At 46.4% G+C, this 18,347-nt stretch overlaps 1 protein-coding gene across 4 annotated transcripts in view; it reads right to left on the bottom strand.

Moving 5' to 3' along the window:
• Positions 1 to 18,347, bottom strand: part of arhgap39 (Rho GTPase activating protein 39) — a 753,810-nt gene that overhangs the window by 443,940 nt on the left and 291,523 nt on the right. For all 4 annotated transcript variants that reach the window (XM_072508028.1, XM_072508029.1, XM_072508030.1 and 1 more), the window contains one exon: positions 13,192 to 13,620. In XM_072508028.1, coding sequence (XP_072364129.1) covers positions 13,192 to 13,620 — 429 coding nt within the window. The remainder of the gene's footprint in view (positions 1 to 13,191; positions 13,621 to 18,347) is intronic.

The following is an 18,347-nucleotide window of genomic DNA, read 5'->3' as shown; positions in this document are numbered from 1 at the left end:
GGCAGGAAGCTGAATAGACATGATAGGCAGGAGCATGGCAGGGAGCTGAATAGACATGAAAGGCAGGAGCATGACAGGGAGCTGAATAGACATGATAGGCAGGAGCATGGCAGGAAGCAGGGAAAACCTGCTGGATTAAATTGCATCTACATCAATGTAAGAGGGCTGACAGGTAAGGCTGATGAACTCAGGGCTTGGATAGGTACATAGGACTGGGATATTATAGCCATAACTGAAACATGGCTGAGGGACAGGACTGGCAGCTTAACGTTCCAGGGATACAGGTGCCTCAGACGGGACAGAGGTGGAGGAAAGAGAGGAGGGGGAGTTGCATTTTTCATGATGTCTCGGATCGTGTTTTCCGGGTCCTTAGGGGGGAGGGGGAGCAGCCCCAAGTCGTGGTCCACATTGGCACCAACGACATAGGTAGGAAAGGGGACAAGGATGTCAGGCAGGCTTTCAGGGAGCTAGGATGGAAGCTCAGAACTAGAACAAACAGAGTTGTTATCTCTGGGTTGTTGCCCGTGCCACGTGATAGTGAGATGAGGAATAGGGAGAGAGAGCATTTAAACACGTGGCTACAGGGATGGTGCAGGCGGGAGGGTTTCAGATTTTTGGATAACTGGGGCTCTTTCTGGGGAAGGTGGGACCTCTACAGACAGGATGGTCTACATCTGAACCTGAGGGGCACAAATATCCTGGGGGGGAGATTTGTTAGTGCTCTTTGGGGGGGTTTAAACTAATGCAGCAGGGGCATGGGAACCTGGATTGTAGTTTTAGGGTAAGGGAGAATGAGAGTATAGAGGTCAGGAGCACAGATTTGACGTCGCAGGAGGGGGCCAGCGTTCAGGTAGGTGGTTTGAAGTGTGTCTACTTCAATGCCAGGAGTATACGAAACAAGGTAGGGGAACTGGCAGCGTGGGTTGGTACCTGGGACTTCGATGTTGTGGCCATTTCGGAGACATGGATAGAGCAGGGACAGGAATGGATGTTGCAGGTTCCGGGGTTTAGGTGTTTTAGTAAGCTCAGAGAAGGAGGCAAAAGAGGGGGAGGTGTGGCGCTGCTAGTCAAGAGCAGTATTACGGTGGCGGAGAGGATGCTAGATGGGGACTCTTCTTCCGAGGTAGTATTGGCTGAAGTTAGAAACAGGAAAGGAGAGGTCACCCTGTTGGGAGTTTTTTATAGGCCTCCTAATAGTTCTAGGGATGTAGAGGAAAGGATGGCGAAGATGATTCTGGATATGAGCGAAAGTAACAGGGTAGTTATTATGGGAGACTTTAACTTTCCAAATATTGACTGGAAAAGATATAGTTCGAGTACAATAGATGGGTCGTTTTTTGTACAGTGTGTGCAGGAGGGTTTCCTGAAACAATATGTTGACAGGCCAACAAGAGGCGAGGCCACGTTGGATTTGGTTTTGGGTAATGAACCAGGCCAGGTGTTGGATTTGGAGGTAGGAGAGCACTTTGGGGACAGTGACCACAATTCGGTGACGTTTACGTTAATGATGGAAAGGGATAAGTATACACCGCAGGGCAAGAGTTATAGCTGGGGGAAGGGCAATTATGATGCCATTAGACGTGACTTGGGGGGGATAAGGTGGAGAAGTAGGCTGCAAGTGTTGGGCACACTGGATAAGTGGGGCTTGTTCAAGGATCAGCTACTGCGTGTTCTTGATAAGTATGTACCGGTCAGACAGGGAGGAAGGCGTCGAGCGAGGGAACCGTGGTTTACCAGGGAAGTGGAATCTCTTGTTAAGAGGAAGAAGGAGGCCTATGTGAAGATGAAGTGTGAAGTTTCGGTTGGGGCGATGGATAGTTACAAGGTAGCGAGGAAGGATCTAAAGAGAGAGCTAAGACGAGCAAGGAGGGGACATGAGAAGTATTTGGCAGGAAGGATCAAGGAAAACCCAAAAGCTTTCTATAGGTATGTCAGGAATAAGCGAATGACTAGGGAAAGAGTAGGACCAGTCAAGGACAGGGATGGGAAAGTGTGTGTGGAGTCTGAAGAGATAGGCGAGATACTAAATGAATATTTTTCGTCAGTATTCACTCAGGAAAAAGATAATGTTGTGGAGGAGAATGCTGAGCCCCAGGCTAATAGAATAGATGGCATTGAGGTACGTAGGGAAGAGGTGTTGGCAATTCTGGACAGGCTGAAAATAGATAAGTCCCCGGGACCTGATGGGATTTATCCTAGGATTCTATGGGAGGCCAGGGAAGAGATTGCTGGACCTTTGGCTTTGATTTTTATGTCATCATTGGCTACAGGAATAGTGCCAGAGGACTGGAGGACAGCAAATGTGGTCCCTTTGTTCAAAAAGGGGAGCAGAGACAACCCCGGCAACTATAGACCGGTGAGCCTCACGTCTGTAGTGGGTAAAGTCTTGGAGGGGATTATAAGGGACAAGATTTATAATCATCTAGATAGGAATGATATGATCAGGGATAGTCAGCATGGCTTTGTGAAGGGTAGGTCATGCCTCACAAACCTTATGTTTGTCATTTTTATCAATGACCTAGAGGAAGGCGCAGAAGGGTGGGTGAGTAAATTTGCAGACGATACTAAAGTCGGTGGTGTTGTCGATAGTGTGGAAGGATGTAGCAGGTTACAGAGGGATATAGATAAGCTGCAGAGCTGGGCTGAGAGGTGGCAAATGGAGTTTAATGTAGAGAAGTGTGAGGTGATTCACTTTGGAAGGAATAACAGGAATGCGGAATATTTGGCTAATGGTAAAGTTCTTGAAAGTGTGGCTGAGCAGAGGGATCTAGGTGTCCATGTACATAGATCCCTGAAAGTTGCCACCCAGGTTGATAGGGTTGTGAAGAAGGCCTATGGAGTGTTGGCCTTTATTGGTAGAGGGATTGAGTTCCGGAGTCGGGAGGTCATGTTGCAGCTGTACAGAACTCTGGTCCGGCCGCATTTGGAGTATTGCGTACAGTTCTGGTCACCGCATTATAGGAAGGACGTGGAGGCTTTGGAGCGGGTGCAGAGGAGATTTACCAGGATGTTGCCTGGTATGGAGGGAAAATCTTATGAGGAAAGGCTGACGGACTTGAGGTTGTTTTCGTTGGAGAGAAGAAGGTTAAGAGGAGACTTAATAGAGGCATACAAAATGATCAGGGGGTTGGATAGGGTGGACAGTGAGAGCCTTCTCCCGCGGATGGATATGGCTGGCACGAGGGGACATAACTTTAAACTGAGGGGTAATAGATATAGGACAGAGGTCAGAGGTAGGTTCTTTACGCAAAGAGTAGTGAGGCCGTGGAATGCCCTACCTGCTACAGTAGTGAACTCGCCAACATTGAGGGCATTTAAAAGTTTATTGGATAAACATATGGATGATAATGGCATAGTGTAGGTTAGATGGCTTTTGTTTCGGTGCAACATCGTGGGCCGAAGGGCCTGTACTGCGCTGTATTGTTCTATGTTCTATTTTTGATTAAGGGGAGCATCACGGCAGTAGTCAGAGAGGAAATAACAATAATCGCTTATTGTCACAAGTAGGCTTCAATTAAGTTACTGTAAAATGCCCCTAGTCGCCACAATCCGGCGCCTCGTCGGGGAGGCCGGTACGGGAATTGAACCCTTGCTGCTGGTCTTGTTCTGCATTACAAGCCAGCTGTTTAGCCCACTGTGCTAAACCAGCCCCCATATCATCCAGCGAGGCGTTGTGGGTGGAACTAAGAAATAAGAAGGGAATGGTGACCTTATAGGGGTTGTACTATAGGCCCGCAAATAGTCAAAGGGAATTAGAAGAACAGATACGCAGGGAGATTGAGGAGACTGCAGGAGTAATACGGTTGTCATTGTGAGGGATTTTAATTTTCTTAACATAGACTGGGACGGCCATAGTGTTAAGGGCTTAGATGGGGTGGAATTTGTTAAGTGTGATCAGGAAGATTTCCTCAGTATGTGGAGGGCCCTATTCAGAAAAGGGCAAAACCTAACCTACTCTTGGGAGATACGGCAGGGCAGTTGAAGATAGTGGATCACTTTGGGACCAGTGACCATAGAATCCCTACAATGCGGGAGGCTATTCAGCCTCTCGAGTCTGCACCGACCCTTCAAATGTGCACTCTACGCATGTCCACCCTGCTCTATCCCCCAACCCCCCCCACCCTGGTAACCTAACCCACACATACCTGAACACTTTGGGGCAATTTAGCATGGCCTATCCACCGAACCTGCACATCTTTAGACTGTGGGAGGAAACTGGAGCAGGCTTGGGGAGAACATACAAACTCCACACATACAGTGACCCAAGGCCAAAAATGAACCCGGGTCCATGGCACTGTGAGGCAGCAGTGCTAACCACTGAGCCACCGTCCCGACCATAGTTCTATTAATTTAAAATAGTTGGGGCGGCACGGTGGCGCAGTGGTTTGCACTGCTGCCTATGATGTTGAGGACCCGGGATCGATCCCGGCCCTGGGTCACTGTCTGTGTGGAGCACATTCTCCCCAGGTCTGCATGAGTTTCACCCAAAGATGTGCAGATTAGGTGGATTGGCCACACTAAATTGTCCCTTATTTGGAAAAAAAAAAATTGGGCACTCTAAATTTAAATAGTTATGGAAAGGTCAAACAGGTGCAAGTTCTAAATTGAGGTGAAATGAATTTTGATGGAATTAGGCAGAACTTGAACGAGTTGATTGTAGGAGCGTGTTTGAGGGCAAAGGGATCTCCGGCAAGCGGGTCCGACAAGTGGGAGGCCTTTAAAAGTGAAATAGCTAGAGTTCAGGGTCTATATGTTCCTGTTAGGGTGAAGGGCAAGGCTGGCAGGTGTAGGGAACCCTGGATGACAAAACATATTGAGATTTTGGCCAGGAAACAGGAGGCATGGTTCGGGTACAAACAGCTGGATTCAAAGGATTCCCTGGAGGTGTACAGGGGATACAGCAGCCTACTCGAGAAGGAAATTAGGAGGGCAAAAAGGGAGCATGAGGTAGCTTGGCTGAGAGGATTAAGGTGAATCCAAAGGGATTCTTTAAGTATATCAAAGGAAAAAAAATAACTAAAGAATAGGACCCCTCAAGGAGCAAAGTGGACACATGGCACAGTGGTTGGGCGGCACGGTAGCACTGGTTAGCACAGTTGCTTCGCAGCTCCAGGGTCCCAGATTCAATTCCTGGCTTAGGTCACTGTCTGTGCGGAGTCTGCACGTTCTCCCCGTGTGTGCGTGGGTTTCCTCCGGGTGCTCCGGTTTCCTCCCACAGTCCAAAGATGTGCAGGTTAGATGGATGATAAATTGCCCTTACTGTCCAAAAAAGGTTAGGTGGGATTACGGGGATAGGGTGGAGGTGCTCCTTCCAAGGGTCGGTGCAGACTTGATCGGCCAAATGGCCTCCTTCTGCACTGTAAATTCTATGATTCTATATGTGTGGAACCGCAGGAGATGAGCAAAGTTTTCAATGAATATTTTCCCTCGTGTTTACTGTGGAGAAAGACATGAAGACTTGGGAACCTGGGAAAGGTTAGTGGCGATATATTGGGGACAGTTTGCATTATAGTAGAGGAGGTGATGGACGTATTAAAATGTATGAAGGTGGATAAATCTCCTGGCCCTGACCAGGTATATCCAAGAACAGTGAGAGGCTAGAGAAGAAATTGCAGGAGCCCTGGCTGAGATATCTGCATCATCGTTAGCTACGGGTGAGGTACCAGAAGACTGGAGGATAGCAAATGTTGTGCCCTTATTTATGAAGGGCTGCAAAGAAAAACCTGGGGATTATAGACCGGTAAGCCTAATATCTGTGGTGGGTAAGTTAGCAGAGAGGATTCTGAGGGTTAAGATAGACAGACATTTGGAAAGACAGGGTTTTATTAGCAGTAGTCAGCACGGCTTTGTGCATGGGAGGTCATGCCTTACAAATTTGTTAGAGTTCTTTGATGAAGTGACCAGGAAGGTTGATGAGGGCAGGGCGGTAGACGTAGTCTATATGGACTTCAGTAAGGCTTTTGATAAAATTCCACATGGTAGGCTGCTTGGAAGGTTAGATCACATGGATTCCAGGGAGAGCTGGCAAATTGGATATACAATTGGCTTGATGGTAGGAAGCAGAAGATAATGGTGGAAGGATGCTTGTAGGACTGAGGCCTGTGACTAATGGTGTGCCTCAGGGGTCAGTGCTGGGCCCAGTGATGTTTGTTATCTATATCAACGATTTGGATGAGAATGTACAAGGCATGATCAGCAAAGTTTGCAGATGACACTAAAATAGGTGGTATTGTAGATAGTGAGGAAAGTTATCAAAAATTGCAGCAGGATCTTGACCAGCTGGGGAAGTGAGCCGAGAAGGGACAAATGGAGTTCATTACAGGTAAGTGTGAGGTGTTGTATTTTGGAAAGTCAAATCAAGGTAGGACTTTCACGGTGAATGGTAGGACCTTAGGGAGTATCGTGCAATAGTGGAGTCATGGAGTTCAGGTGCACGGTTCTCTAAAGGTGGAGTCACAGGTAGATAGGGCAGTGAAGGCAGCTTTTGGCGTGCTGGCCTTCATCAGTCAGGGCATTGAGTATAGAAGTTGGGAAGTTATGTTGCAATTGTACAGGATGTTGGTGAGGCCGCATCTGCAGTATGGGTGTTCAGTTTTGGTAATCTTGCTGTCGGAAAGGTGTTATTAAACTGGAGAGAGTGCAGAAGAGATTTACAAGGATGTTGTCAGGACTCTAGGGACTGAGTCAGAGGGAGAGATTGGACAGGTTAGGACATTTTTTCTTTGAAGCGTAGGAGACTGTGGGGTGAACTTACAGAGGTGCAGAAGATCATGAGAGGCATGGATAGGGTGAATGCACTCAGCCTTTTTCCCCAGAGTTGGCATGGACCAGTTTGGGATGAAGGGTCTGTCACCGTGCTGTTGATTCTATGATTGGTCCCGTGTGCCTGAGTGTTTATATCTACACTTACCCCATAAGTAGAATAAATAAGCTATTCTGCAAATTCATGTGCAGTTTTTTATTTTGTCACTTAGTAGTACGGTATTTATAATACTAGTATTGCTAAAAAAATGGAGGCTTTTTTTTAATTCTGAAGATGTGAATGGTGCTTTGCCCATCCCTAATTGCACTCGAGCTGGTGGTGCTTCCTTGAACCACTGCAGTCCATGTGGTGTAGGTGCACCCACAGCACCGTTCGGGAGGGAGTTGCAGGATGACCCAGTGACAGTTTCAAGTGAGGATACTGAGAGACTTGGAGGGGAACCTCCAGGTGATGATGTCCCATGTCCCTTGTCTTTCTTGATGATAATGGTCATGGGTTTGGAAGGTTATATCTAAGGAGCCTTGGTGATTTACTGCAGTGCATCTTGTAGATGGTACACACCACTGCCACTGTGCATCACTGGTGAAGGGAGTGAATGTTCAGGATGGTGGAAGGGGTGCCAATCAAGCAGGGCTGCTTTGTCCTGGATGGTGTCGAGCTCCTGGAGTGTTGGAGCTGCACTCATCCAGGCAAGTGGAGAATCTTCCATACACTCCTGACTTGTGCCTGGTAGATGGTGGACAGGCTTTGGAGGGTCAGCAGGGGAGTTGCCCCCAGCAGGATCCCAAGCATCTGACCTGCTCCGGTAGCCCCACTTTTTATACGGCTGGTCCAGTTCAGTTTCTGGTCAATTATATCCCATGGGTTGTCGGTAGTGGTGGATTCAGTAATCAGAATGTCAAGAGTCAGTGCTTAGATTCTCTCTTGTTGGAGATGGCCAATGCCTGGCACTTCGGTGGTGTGAACGTTATCTGCCATTTGTCAGCCCAAACCTGGATACTGTCCAGGTCTTGCTGCATTTGTACACGGAGTGCTTCAGTATCTGAGTCGTGAATGGTGCTGAACATTGTGCAGTCATCAGTAAACATCCCCATTTCTGACCTTCTGATGGAGGGAAGGTCATGCATAAAGCAGCTGAAGATGGCTGGGCAGAGGACACTATCCTGAGGAACTCCTGCAGTGATGTCCAGGAGGTGAGATGATTGATCCCCTAATGACTGAGTTGCTGAGATGTTGACACAGCGCGAACCCAGTGTGATACTGAGAAAATGGGAATGTCGCTGGAAGATTGCAGTTAATTGCCTAATTATCCACTTTGAGGCAGTGGAGCGGTGGGGGAGGGGGGGGGGGGGGGGAGAAATCAAGTGGCCTGGTAAAAAGGGCCAATAACTCTACTTCTCTCTCTCCACGATTGCAATCTGACCTGCTGAGCATATCCGGCATGTTCTGCTTTTGTTTTAGATTTTCAACATTGCATCATTTTGCTGTAATGCTACTCATAAGGTTATAGGTTTGGTCTGCAGTGAGCTGGTCACTCCAGCAGAACACTGGGAGCACGAGGAGGAAAGAAGAAAAATATGGCCAATATGCCCATTTTAGGATTCAGTTGCTGACGTATCCGTTGATTGTGCAGGGGGGGGGGGGGGGGAAGGAAATCTGGCCAAGCTTTCCGGTGAAGACTCCCAATTATTACTTTAGTAGAATTGCATTTGCGACCTGTAGCGTCACCGGCACAGCCCACAGAACCATTCGGCAGCAGGAACGGTGCTGTCAAGAGAGGCAGGGAGTAGAGAGGAAAACAGGTAGTGAATTGTACACGGCGTCGTCACTGCTCACAAGTTACATAACCGAACAATGCAGCATTCTCCAGGTGAAACATTTACGGCTGGGATTGTGACCGCCAGTGTTGCTTTAGACACAGGTTCATTTAATAGGCTGCACAAGTTTCTGGGGAAAACTTCACTCCTGATGCCAGAACAAACTTGATTTTTTTTGGAATAAAAATGTACAGCTGTTCGCACAGCATCCAATCGACGGGCGGTTAGTAGAGATGTTGGGAGGGGCACCCCTCTGAGAGAGATTTAATGCGAGTTTCTTTTTATTAATTCTGAAGCTTGTAATTTTGATGCTCTTAAGAACATCCGCAAAGCATTTTGAAATCGGCTTCTTGGCAGTCTGGTTATCCACCCCATCTTCGGAGACAGTATTTTCGGAGACAGTATTTTCGGATCCAGTGATCAGACTGGCAGCACACAGGCACAAAGATCTCCAACAGATCCCCAAGAAATGTTATTTTTGAAGTTGGCCACAGCCACGTTGTAAAATGTAAATCCGCTTCACATTTTTAACAACGGTGTCCTATTATTCCGTGAGAAGTACTGTACCTACAAAAGATTATTGCGTCTCTTGGTGCAGTGTGTGTGTGCTTTAATACCAGATAGCAATGAAGGAGGACACTACAAGTCGACAAAGGTGCTCTGTTTGCATTTATTAACTAAGGCCATTTACAGATCAGGTCAGAAACATGCAGTGAAAGGCGTTTGCTGTCCTGGTACATTAGTCCATTAATAAACATGATGTTAACATGCATGTAGCTGACGATAAAACATATATTTGTACCACGCAGACAGTCTATCACTATACCTGCAGTTTACATCAGTCGAAGCTAGATCAATGTGGATGAACAATAAGTAATACATTGGTTAATAAAAGATTAAAGTAAGATTACCACAAAAATAGAAGGCCCTAACCCAGTTTCACAGAGAATTTACTAAAAGCCTGGCTCACATGAGAACCAGATTCTCAAAGAAGGAAAATTAGAGATCACACATCAAACCATAAGCATTTCAGCACAATCTGGTCTCAAGATCTGCCTCATAATTTAAACAAACTATTCTTTCAGATCATTTAGTCTTCAAGAACCTTTCTTCAAGAGGAAAGAGAGAACACTGCCAAACCTCAACCCATGACAAATGAAACCTCATCCCATCACTCCACAGTGACGGCTCTACAGTCTGCCCTGGAACTCTTTCAAAACGGAACAATGCATTCAGCTGCAGTCTCCAAGGGAACAGCAGCGCGACGCAGACTGTGAAAGGCCCACTTGAGGTAAGAGTGGGAGCACCCGCTTCACAGACACGCTGCACACAGTCAGTCAGTCACACCAGTGGGGCTGTTTAGAACACTGGGCTAAATCGCTGGCTTTGAAAGCAGACCAAGGCAGGCCAGCAGCACGGTTCAATTCCGGTACCAGCCTCCCCGAACAGGCGCCGGAATGTGACGACTAGGGGCTTTTCACAGTAACTTCATTGAAGCCTACTTGTGACAATAAGCGATTTTCATTTCATTTCTGGTACGGGACTAGCAATTCAGAGCTCAAATCCACCACGGCAGTTTGGATAAAACTGAATTCAGTAAATCTGGTATTGTTGGGCAGGCACAAGGTAAATAGCCCCCCAAAAAGCTGTGGTAATGGCCCACGTCATATATTAATGTCCTTCAAGGGACAGAAGCTGGTGTGATCCAGTCCCACACTGCACAGTTTACACCCCTCAGGTGCGAGCAATAAACACAGCCTTGCGAGCATAACCTACATCCCAGTGAAAATAACAGAAAGAGAGGAAAATTCAAATGGAAAAGAGAGTACAGTACATCTCATGCAGCCTTACCAGCAGAGCCTCGTCATATAACATCAGTGCAGAGAAGGGGGGGGGAGGGGGGGGGGGAGGAACGAAGACAATACAGGAACCATTCAGGCTCTCGAGCCCGACCCGCCATTTAATTAGATTATGGCTGATCTGCATTTTAGCTCCATTCATCTGCTTGGATCAGTATCCCTCAATAAGTTTACCTCACAAAAATCTATTATTTCCATTTTAAAGTTTTCAACACCAACACCACTTCCCTTGGTGTGAAAGACAAGAAATCAGGAACAGGAGTAGATCATACAGCCCAACAAACCATCAATACCATCATTCCATATGATCTTGGGCTTCAACCCCATTTTCCCCACCCATTTTCCTAAATCCCTCGATTCCCCGAAATCTATCGACCAGATGTCTATCCCCAACCTTGAATATATTCAACAATGGAGCATGCACAAGCCTCTGGGGCTAGAGAATTCCAAAAGAAAGAATAAAACGTGAAGTGTTTCCTGACATAACTCTTGAACTTAAAAACAGCTTATAAAAGAACGGAATGAATAACGGAAAATTAACAAGTAAATCTGGCTTAATTCAATCATCTAATATCTCTGAAATGTGAGACTAAGGATTAAGCACTCTGTAAAATGTCAGCAGAACTCGAAGACTGAATCACAGCCTGATTGCGTGTTACCGAATCATTATTTATTTTAAATTAACAAGCACTTAACCATTATTTGCGATGCTGTTTTAATGCTAGCTATCTTCAAAATAATCTCTAACAAATGAAAAAAAAAAATGAAATGAAAATCGCTTATTGTCACAAGTAGGCTTCAAATGAAATTACTGTGAAAAGCCCCTAGTCGCCACATTCCGGCGCCTGTTCGGGAGGCTGGGACGGGAACTGAACCGTGTTGCTGGCCTGCCTGGGTCTGCTTTCAAAGCCAGCGATTTAGCCCTGTGCTAAACAGCCCCATACAAGGAGCTGTATTTTTTAAAAAATATATATTTTTTAAATTATAAAACAAGCAGTTATATTTTCTTTAGTGGATGAAACAACAAAACTGAGCTGGGCTGGCTCTTCAGCACTGCTTTGAGTCCTGTCACTGTAGAAAATACGAGTTCAGAGGTCCAATTACCGAGCTTACTCGAGGGTACAATAACATACTTAGATCGATCTGCTTCAAGATCCATACAAACAAGTGTTAATAAATTAAAAAGAAAAAATAACTTGGCTTCTCATTCCCCCACTGTGAAATAAATTTCTTTAAAAGTGAATAAACAAAAAGCAGTAAAAATATTGGATTGCTCTCTGTGGCAAGGGGTCCTGTTAAATAATGAATTCATTTTTATTAGCCTCTAGTTAGATAGAGTACATGAACATCTCGAACAGGATGCAGACCATTACAGTACAATTAGAGGGGCAATTCTCAATTTTGAAAACATTGATTGACTAAAGATTTGGTGCTGTAATAGTTTTGATTGTGAAAAATAATGATTAGTCTGACTCTGAAGCTATGCAGTGTTAGGAGTAGTTGGAGAAATTTTGTCAAGTTAGCTGAACTTTTCTGAAGCAAGACTACTTCACTCCTCACCTGTACCCAGAAATAAAATTCACTTCAATCCCTCGCTGCAGGGGCAGCAGGCTGACTAAAATACAACCAGAGCAGCTACTCATTTTCATTTGAGTTTTAATGGATTTTCCCCTTCTTTCTCCTCACACGCTGCCACTTTTGGCAATTTTATCCAAAAAACCATGATGGCAATGTATCTTGGGCTATGATATTTTCAACAGGCAGCCAAAGATACTGGGCTGGATTCACCGGAGAATCCCTTCTGATGCCCAAATCAGGGGCGACGCTGGTTTGGCGACAGTTTTCTAACCTCCGCCCCCTCCAAAATTGGCGTAATCATGTCGGACGGCGTTGCTGTGTCACCTGAAGGCCCTCCCGCAATGCTCTGCCCCCAATGGACTGGGTCCCTGATCGCGAGGGACACGTGTGGTCTCAGCCGTCGTGAACCTGGCGTGGCGGCTGCGGATCATGTCCAGCGCCGCCACAGCCGAATGGGAGCCATGCTGCTGATCGAGGAGGGGGGGGCGGGGTCTGCAAGGGCTGGGGGGACTGGTGGGGGTGGCTATTTGGCAGGTCGGGTCCACGCACGGCCGGCGGCATGTTTTACGGCGCAACCGCTGCAGGTTGTCGCCGTGCGCATACGCGGCCACAGACCCAGCCATTCTCCAGGCGTTTGTGTCGTGGGAGCCGAGAGTTTTACTTGGCGTGGCTGCTAGCCCCTCACCGGTCCCAGGCTCAGTGAGGATTCGGCGCCGATTTTGCTGCTGTAAAACGCCACAGTTCCCACATTAGCGTCGACACATAGCCTCCAAAACGGTAAATCCAGCCCATACCTGTGGGTGAAGGAGGGTAACAAATATCATACCTCCAACCCAGCAGAATCCTCTAATTTCGCTGGCAAATGATTCCATCACCTTTGATTTGGCCCCTTGCATGTATTAATTCAAATGCACAGCTCGCAGAACACAGTCATTTTAAGATTCATTAGGCCAGAAAGCTGCGACCTCACTTACTGACAACCAGCATTAACTCTCTAGTTATACAATATCTGTCAATTGTCCATCACTTAATTCTGGCATCCAACAGCCCAACAGAAACCAACACCTCACCCACCAAATGACAGGTAGATTTTCCTGGTAATGGAGTGCAGGGGAGTAAACACACAGGCTATGCACTGATACGATGGAGAGCATGCAGGAGCTTGAAACCTTACCTCTCTGGTTCATCTTTTCCAATGATCTGCTGGGCTTGTTTTGGTCGTGCCTGTTCTTGTGTCCTATCAGCTTCCAGTTCTTGTTCTAGGGAAGAGCTGGTGCTCCCTTCTCTACTCATGTTACTGCTACGGCCCGGACTGTTGTCAGCCGAAGCTCGACTCGGCGAGTCAGTGTTCTGTTTCAATGTCTGCAATTTGGCCAGGGGGATGATATCACAGTTTTGAGGCCGATGCCAAACAGTCCTCTGTGTGGTGGCATTGTAATAGTAAAACCTAGAGGTGTTGGGGTCAAAGAGCTCCCACCACTGATTTTCATTGGTGCGTTTTATCCGGACACCAGAAGGCGGATCCCAGACACATTCTCCAGTGGTAAGGTTAGCGTACATACGCTCCCGCGTTCGAGGCTCAATGATCTCCACCCATTCCAGCCTTGAAAAAAGAAAGATAAGAGCTTATAAAAGTATATACCGATGTATAATATATACATGTGCATACTCATAGACACACACACTGGCCCTTTAGAAATCAGAGTATCCCTGGCCGTAGTTTCAACATTTCAGCACTTGCCAACTAACAGCTCCCCATTCGGTAGGACTGAGACATTTAAAACCCATTTTCCTTGTCAGGTACCCAGGGATGGATGACACCTAGACCAGGTATCTCACTGCAAAGACTCTGCCCTGAATGATTACCTGAGACCAGATAGTAACTTGCAATCTCGGCCACCAACTGGAGACAAGTGCTAAGTGGATTATCCTTCACAGCCTCCTCCTCCGGAGGTGCCGAGCGTCACAGATGCCAGTTTTCAGCCACTTCAATTCACTCCACGCGATATCAAGAAACGGCTGATGGCACTGGACACTGCAGCTGTGGGCCCTGACAACATTCCAGTAACATTACCAAAGACCTGTGCTCCACAACTAGCCGTACCCCTAGGCAAACTGTTGCCGTACAGCTACAACACTGCCACTACCCGGCAATGTGGAAAATTGCCCAGGATTGCAGGACATTGCCAATCCACCAATTACCGCCCCACCAGTATACTCTCAATCTTCAGCAAAGTGATCGAAGGGGTCATCAACAATGCCATCAAGTGCACTTACACAGCTATAACCTGCCCACTGACATTCATTTTGGTTTCTGCCAGGGCCACTCAGCTCCTGACCTCAGTACAGCCTTAGGCAAAAGAGCTGCACTCCAGAGGTGCGGTGAGAGTGACATCAAGGCAGCACTTGACCAAGTATGGCATCAAGGAGCGCTAGCAAACCTGGACTCAATGGGAATCGGGGAGAAACGGAGTAGGTGAAACATTTGGTGCAGTGGAGGAGACAGTATTACACTTTGTGCAGTTTATATGCTGTTACTTCTCAAGCTGGTTAAGAGAGCACATTTCTCTTTCCTTTCCTCATTCAAAATTCTGTTTCTTTACCTTTACTGGAGTTCCTAACTATGCTAAAAAAGGAACATGTGTTTCAAGAGCCTTTTGCATTTATATTCCTCCATAACATACAAAAACATCTTTATATGTTAGAATCATAGAATCATGATTATATTGCCCGAGAATATTATCAGACATAATATGACAACGATCCACTTCATTGGGCATTAGGTCAAGTTGTCAAAGAGGTAATTTAAAAAGCATCCTAATGGGCAGCACAGTGGCGCAGTGGTTGGCACTGCTGCCTCACGGCGCCGAGGACCCGTGTTCGATCCCGGCCTCGAGTCACTGTCAGTGTGGAGTTTGCACATTCTCCCTGTGTCGGCGTGGGTCTCACCCCCACAACCCAAAGATATGCAGGGTGGGTGGATTGGTCACAATAAAATACCTCTTAATTGGAAAAACAAAAAAATGTTTTTTTTAAAAAGCATCTTAATTAAGGGAGAAGAGAGAAGGAGAGGCATCGGGGTTTAGGGAGGGAATTCCAGAACTTCTAGCTGAAAGCCATGGACAAATGCAAGTAACCAAAACTGGGGATATACAAAAATCCAGAACAGAATTTACAGAAAGGAGGGGAGTACCCATTTGGCTGAAAATATTCACATTGATGCAAGGGCAATTACACAGGACAAAGGAAGGTCCTCACTCTGGCTGAAGACAGCTATTTTGCTGCAGATTGACACACTGTGGGTTCACTTCAATAACAGTGAAAGTCAGCTGTTCATTTCAGTCAAAAGCAATGGACCTCCTCAATAGCAACTCCCTCCACTCAATAAATTTCTATTTGACTTTATCTTGTAGATCCTCGTGTGAAAGGGGGGGGGGGGGGAATTAAAACTTTTGTCACTATTTCAAAGGGTGGAAACCATATAAAACAAAATAAAACTTGACTGCAATCTCAGGATTTAAACATACAAAATCTACCGTCGGACACACGCAGCACCGATTGGCGACTCCTAGCCGGTGCGTCCCGAGAGTCTTGGCAACTTGACCACCATGATCGTGTTCAACTCTGATCAGTTGTTTCATAGACTTTGACAGTATAGTAACACGCCATTCTGCCCTGCCAGTCCATACCTTTGCCTCCTCCCAACCAACTCCATCACCATATTCTTCTATTCCATCCTTTAGATACTTATGGAATGCGTGCCTTCATTGGACAAGGCATCAAGTATAAAAACTGGCAAATCATGATACAGTTGTGTACAACCTTGGTAAGGCCGCACTTGGAATATTTCGCACAATTCTGGTCGCCGCACTACCAGAAGGATGTGGAGGCTTTGGAGAGGGTGCAGAGGAAGTTTATCAGGATGTTCCTGTCTGGAGGATGTTAGCTAAGCGGAGAGGCTGAATAGATTTGGACTGTTTACATTAGAAAGACAGAGGTTGAGGAATGACCTGATGGAGGTCTACAAGATTATGAAGGACATGAATAGAGTGGATGGGCAGGCACTCTTTCTGAGGGTGGAGGGGTCAGTCACCAGGGGGCATAGGTTCAAGGTCCGTGGGGCAAAGTTTAGGGGAGATGTGTGAGGCAGGTATTTTACGCAGAGGGTGGTGAGTGCCTTGAACGTGTTGCCAGGGGAGGTTGTGGAAGCAGATATATTAACGGCGTTCAAAAGGCATCTGACAAACACATGGATAGGATGGGTATAGAGGGATACGGCACAAGGAAGTGCTGAGGGTTTTGGCAAAGATTGGTATCATGACCGATGCAGGCATGGAGGGACAAAGGGCCTGTTCCTGTATTTTTCTTTATCTGCTATTTGCCTCAATCTCTCGTGTGTTGGCGAGTTCCACATTCATACCAGTCTCTGGGTGAAGTAGTTTCTCCTGAATTCCTTATTTGAGTTACGAGTGACTAATGCTATACTGATGGCCCCCGAGGTTTAGGCCTACTGCCAAGCGGAACCCTCTCCTCAACATCTACTCTATAGAACACTTGCTCCCTTCTCGTCACCCCTCAGTGTCCTCCTTTCTAGAGAAAGTAGAGGGATGAGTTTTCATTGCACTGTAGCGTGGAGGAGGACTAGACTGGCCTCCCGCTACATCCCCTGGCTTTGTCGGATTAGCTAGTAAGAGGAAAGGAATGGCATCACTGAGTGTAGAAGGACTGGAGAGGTTGGAGGTGAGGTTGGGGGGGGGAGAGGGGTGGAATCCATAGACAGCCAGCTGAAATCAAGGATGAAACAATGTCAAAAGATTTACCATAGTTAAGTAATATAAGTGGTGCTCGCGGGGCCAATTTGGAGGAGTTTGATTTAAGGGGATTTTATAATCCACTGCAGCACAGGGAATTGTTATCTGAACAAAGTGCATCCTTTATACACTCACACTTTAAAATCCTCCAGAGTTTTCCCAGCCAAGACAAATCAGACAGGACATTGGCACATCAGTGAAACAGCATGAGGAAATGTATCACAAATGACTAAAAATGGTTTGTCGAGTACAAATATTCACTAAGATAAATTACAACATCAACAACAAATTCTATTCATATAGTGCCTTTAATGTAATCAAAAGTCTCGAGGTGCTTCACAAGATAAAACAAGATATGCCACCAAGCCAAATAAAGAGATATTCAGTCATATGATAAACAAATTGAGTTACAGAATGTCTAAAAGGTAGAGACGTGGAAAGGTGTGGGTGGGGTAGAATCCCTACAATGCAGGAGGCCATTCGGCCTTTCAAGTCTGCACCGGCCCTTGGAAAGAGCATCCTACTTAAGCCCACGCCTCCACCCTTTCCCTACCCAGTAACTCCACGTGACCTTTTGGACACTAAGGGGCAATTCATCCTGGCCAATCCACCTAATCTGCACACCTTTGGACTGTGGGAGGAAACCGGAGCACCCAGAGGAAAACCACGCAGACACGGGGAGAAAGTGCAAACTTCACACAGTCACCCGAGCCCGGAATTGAACCCGGGTCCCTGAAGCTGTGAGGCAGCAGTGCAAACCACTGTATCACCGTGCCGTGGATAGGTGTTCTAAAGTTTGAGGTCCAGGCAACTGAAGGCATGACAACCAACAGTGGAACAATTAAACTTGGGGATTCTCAAAATGCAAGAGAAGTGCGAATATCGCAGGAGGTTGTGGGGCTTGGTGGTGATTACAGAGATACCGAGTGGCGAGGCCAAGAAGGGATTTGTTAGCTAGAATGAGAATTTTAAAATTAAGTAATTGTTTGATTATAAGCCAATTTAAGTCACTGAGTATAAGGGTGGTGTGTAAAGGTATATATTGAGTCATACAGCACAGAAGGGGGGCATTAGGTCCATTATGCCCATGTGTCGATGATGGATCTATCGTTTTAGTCCAGCCACTTTCCCCACAGCCCTGTCCTTTTCAAGTAAATAATCAATTCCCTTTTGAAAGTTATTACTGAATCTGTTTCCATCACATCCCTGACTTGTGTTTTCTAGACGGTGGACAAGCTTTGAAGAGTCAGAAGGGGAGTTTCAACACAGAATTCACAGACTTTGACTGACATAAGAAATAAAAGCAGGACCAGACCTTACGGTCTGCCATTTGTTGCAAAAATGTCTAACTTAATTGTTCAAATGGTTTGGGAGAATAACTTTTATTTTGGGGGTTGACGTTTGGAGAAGATCAGGAGGCACCTGGTTTGGCGAGTGGGTAAACAGACAGGAATTAATTGCCATTCAAAGGGATGGCCAGTGTTTATTTCATATGAACGTAATTGGAAGTGGGAAAAAT

Source organism: Scyliorhinus torazame, chromosome 6 (assembly GCF_047496885.1).
Source record: "Scyliorhinus torazame isolate Kashiwa2021f chromosome 6, sScyTor2.1, whole genome shotgun sequence".
In the NCBI taxonomy this organism is placed as follows: domain Eukaryota; kingdom Metazoa; phylum Chordata; class Chondrichthyes; order Carcharhiniformes; family Scyliorhinidae; genus Scyliorhinus; species Scyliorhinus torazame.
The sequence above is the reverse complement of the archived record's forward strand: the minus strand, read 5'-3'. Positions and strand labels throughout refer to the sequence as shown.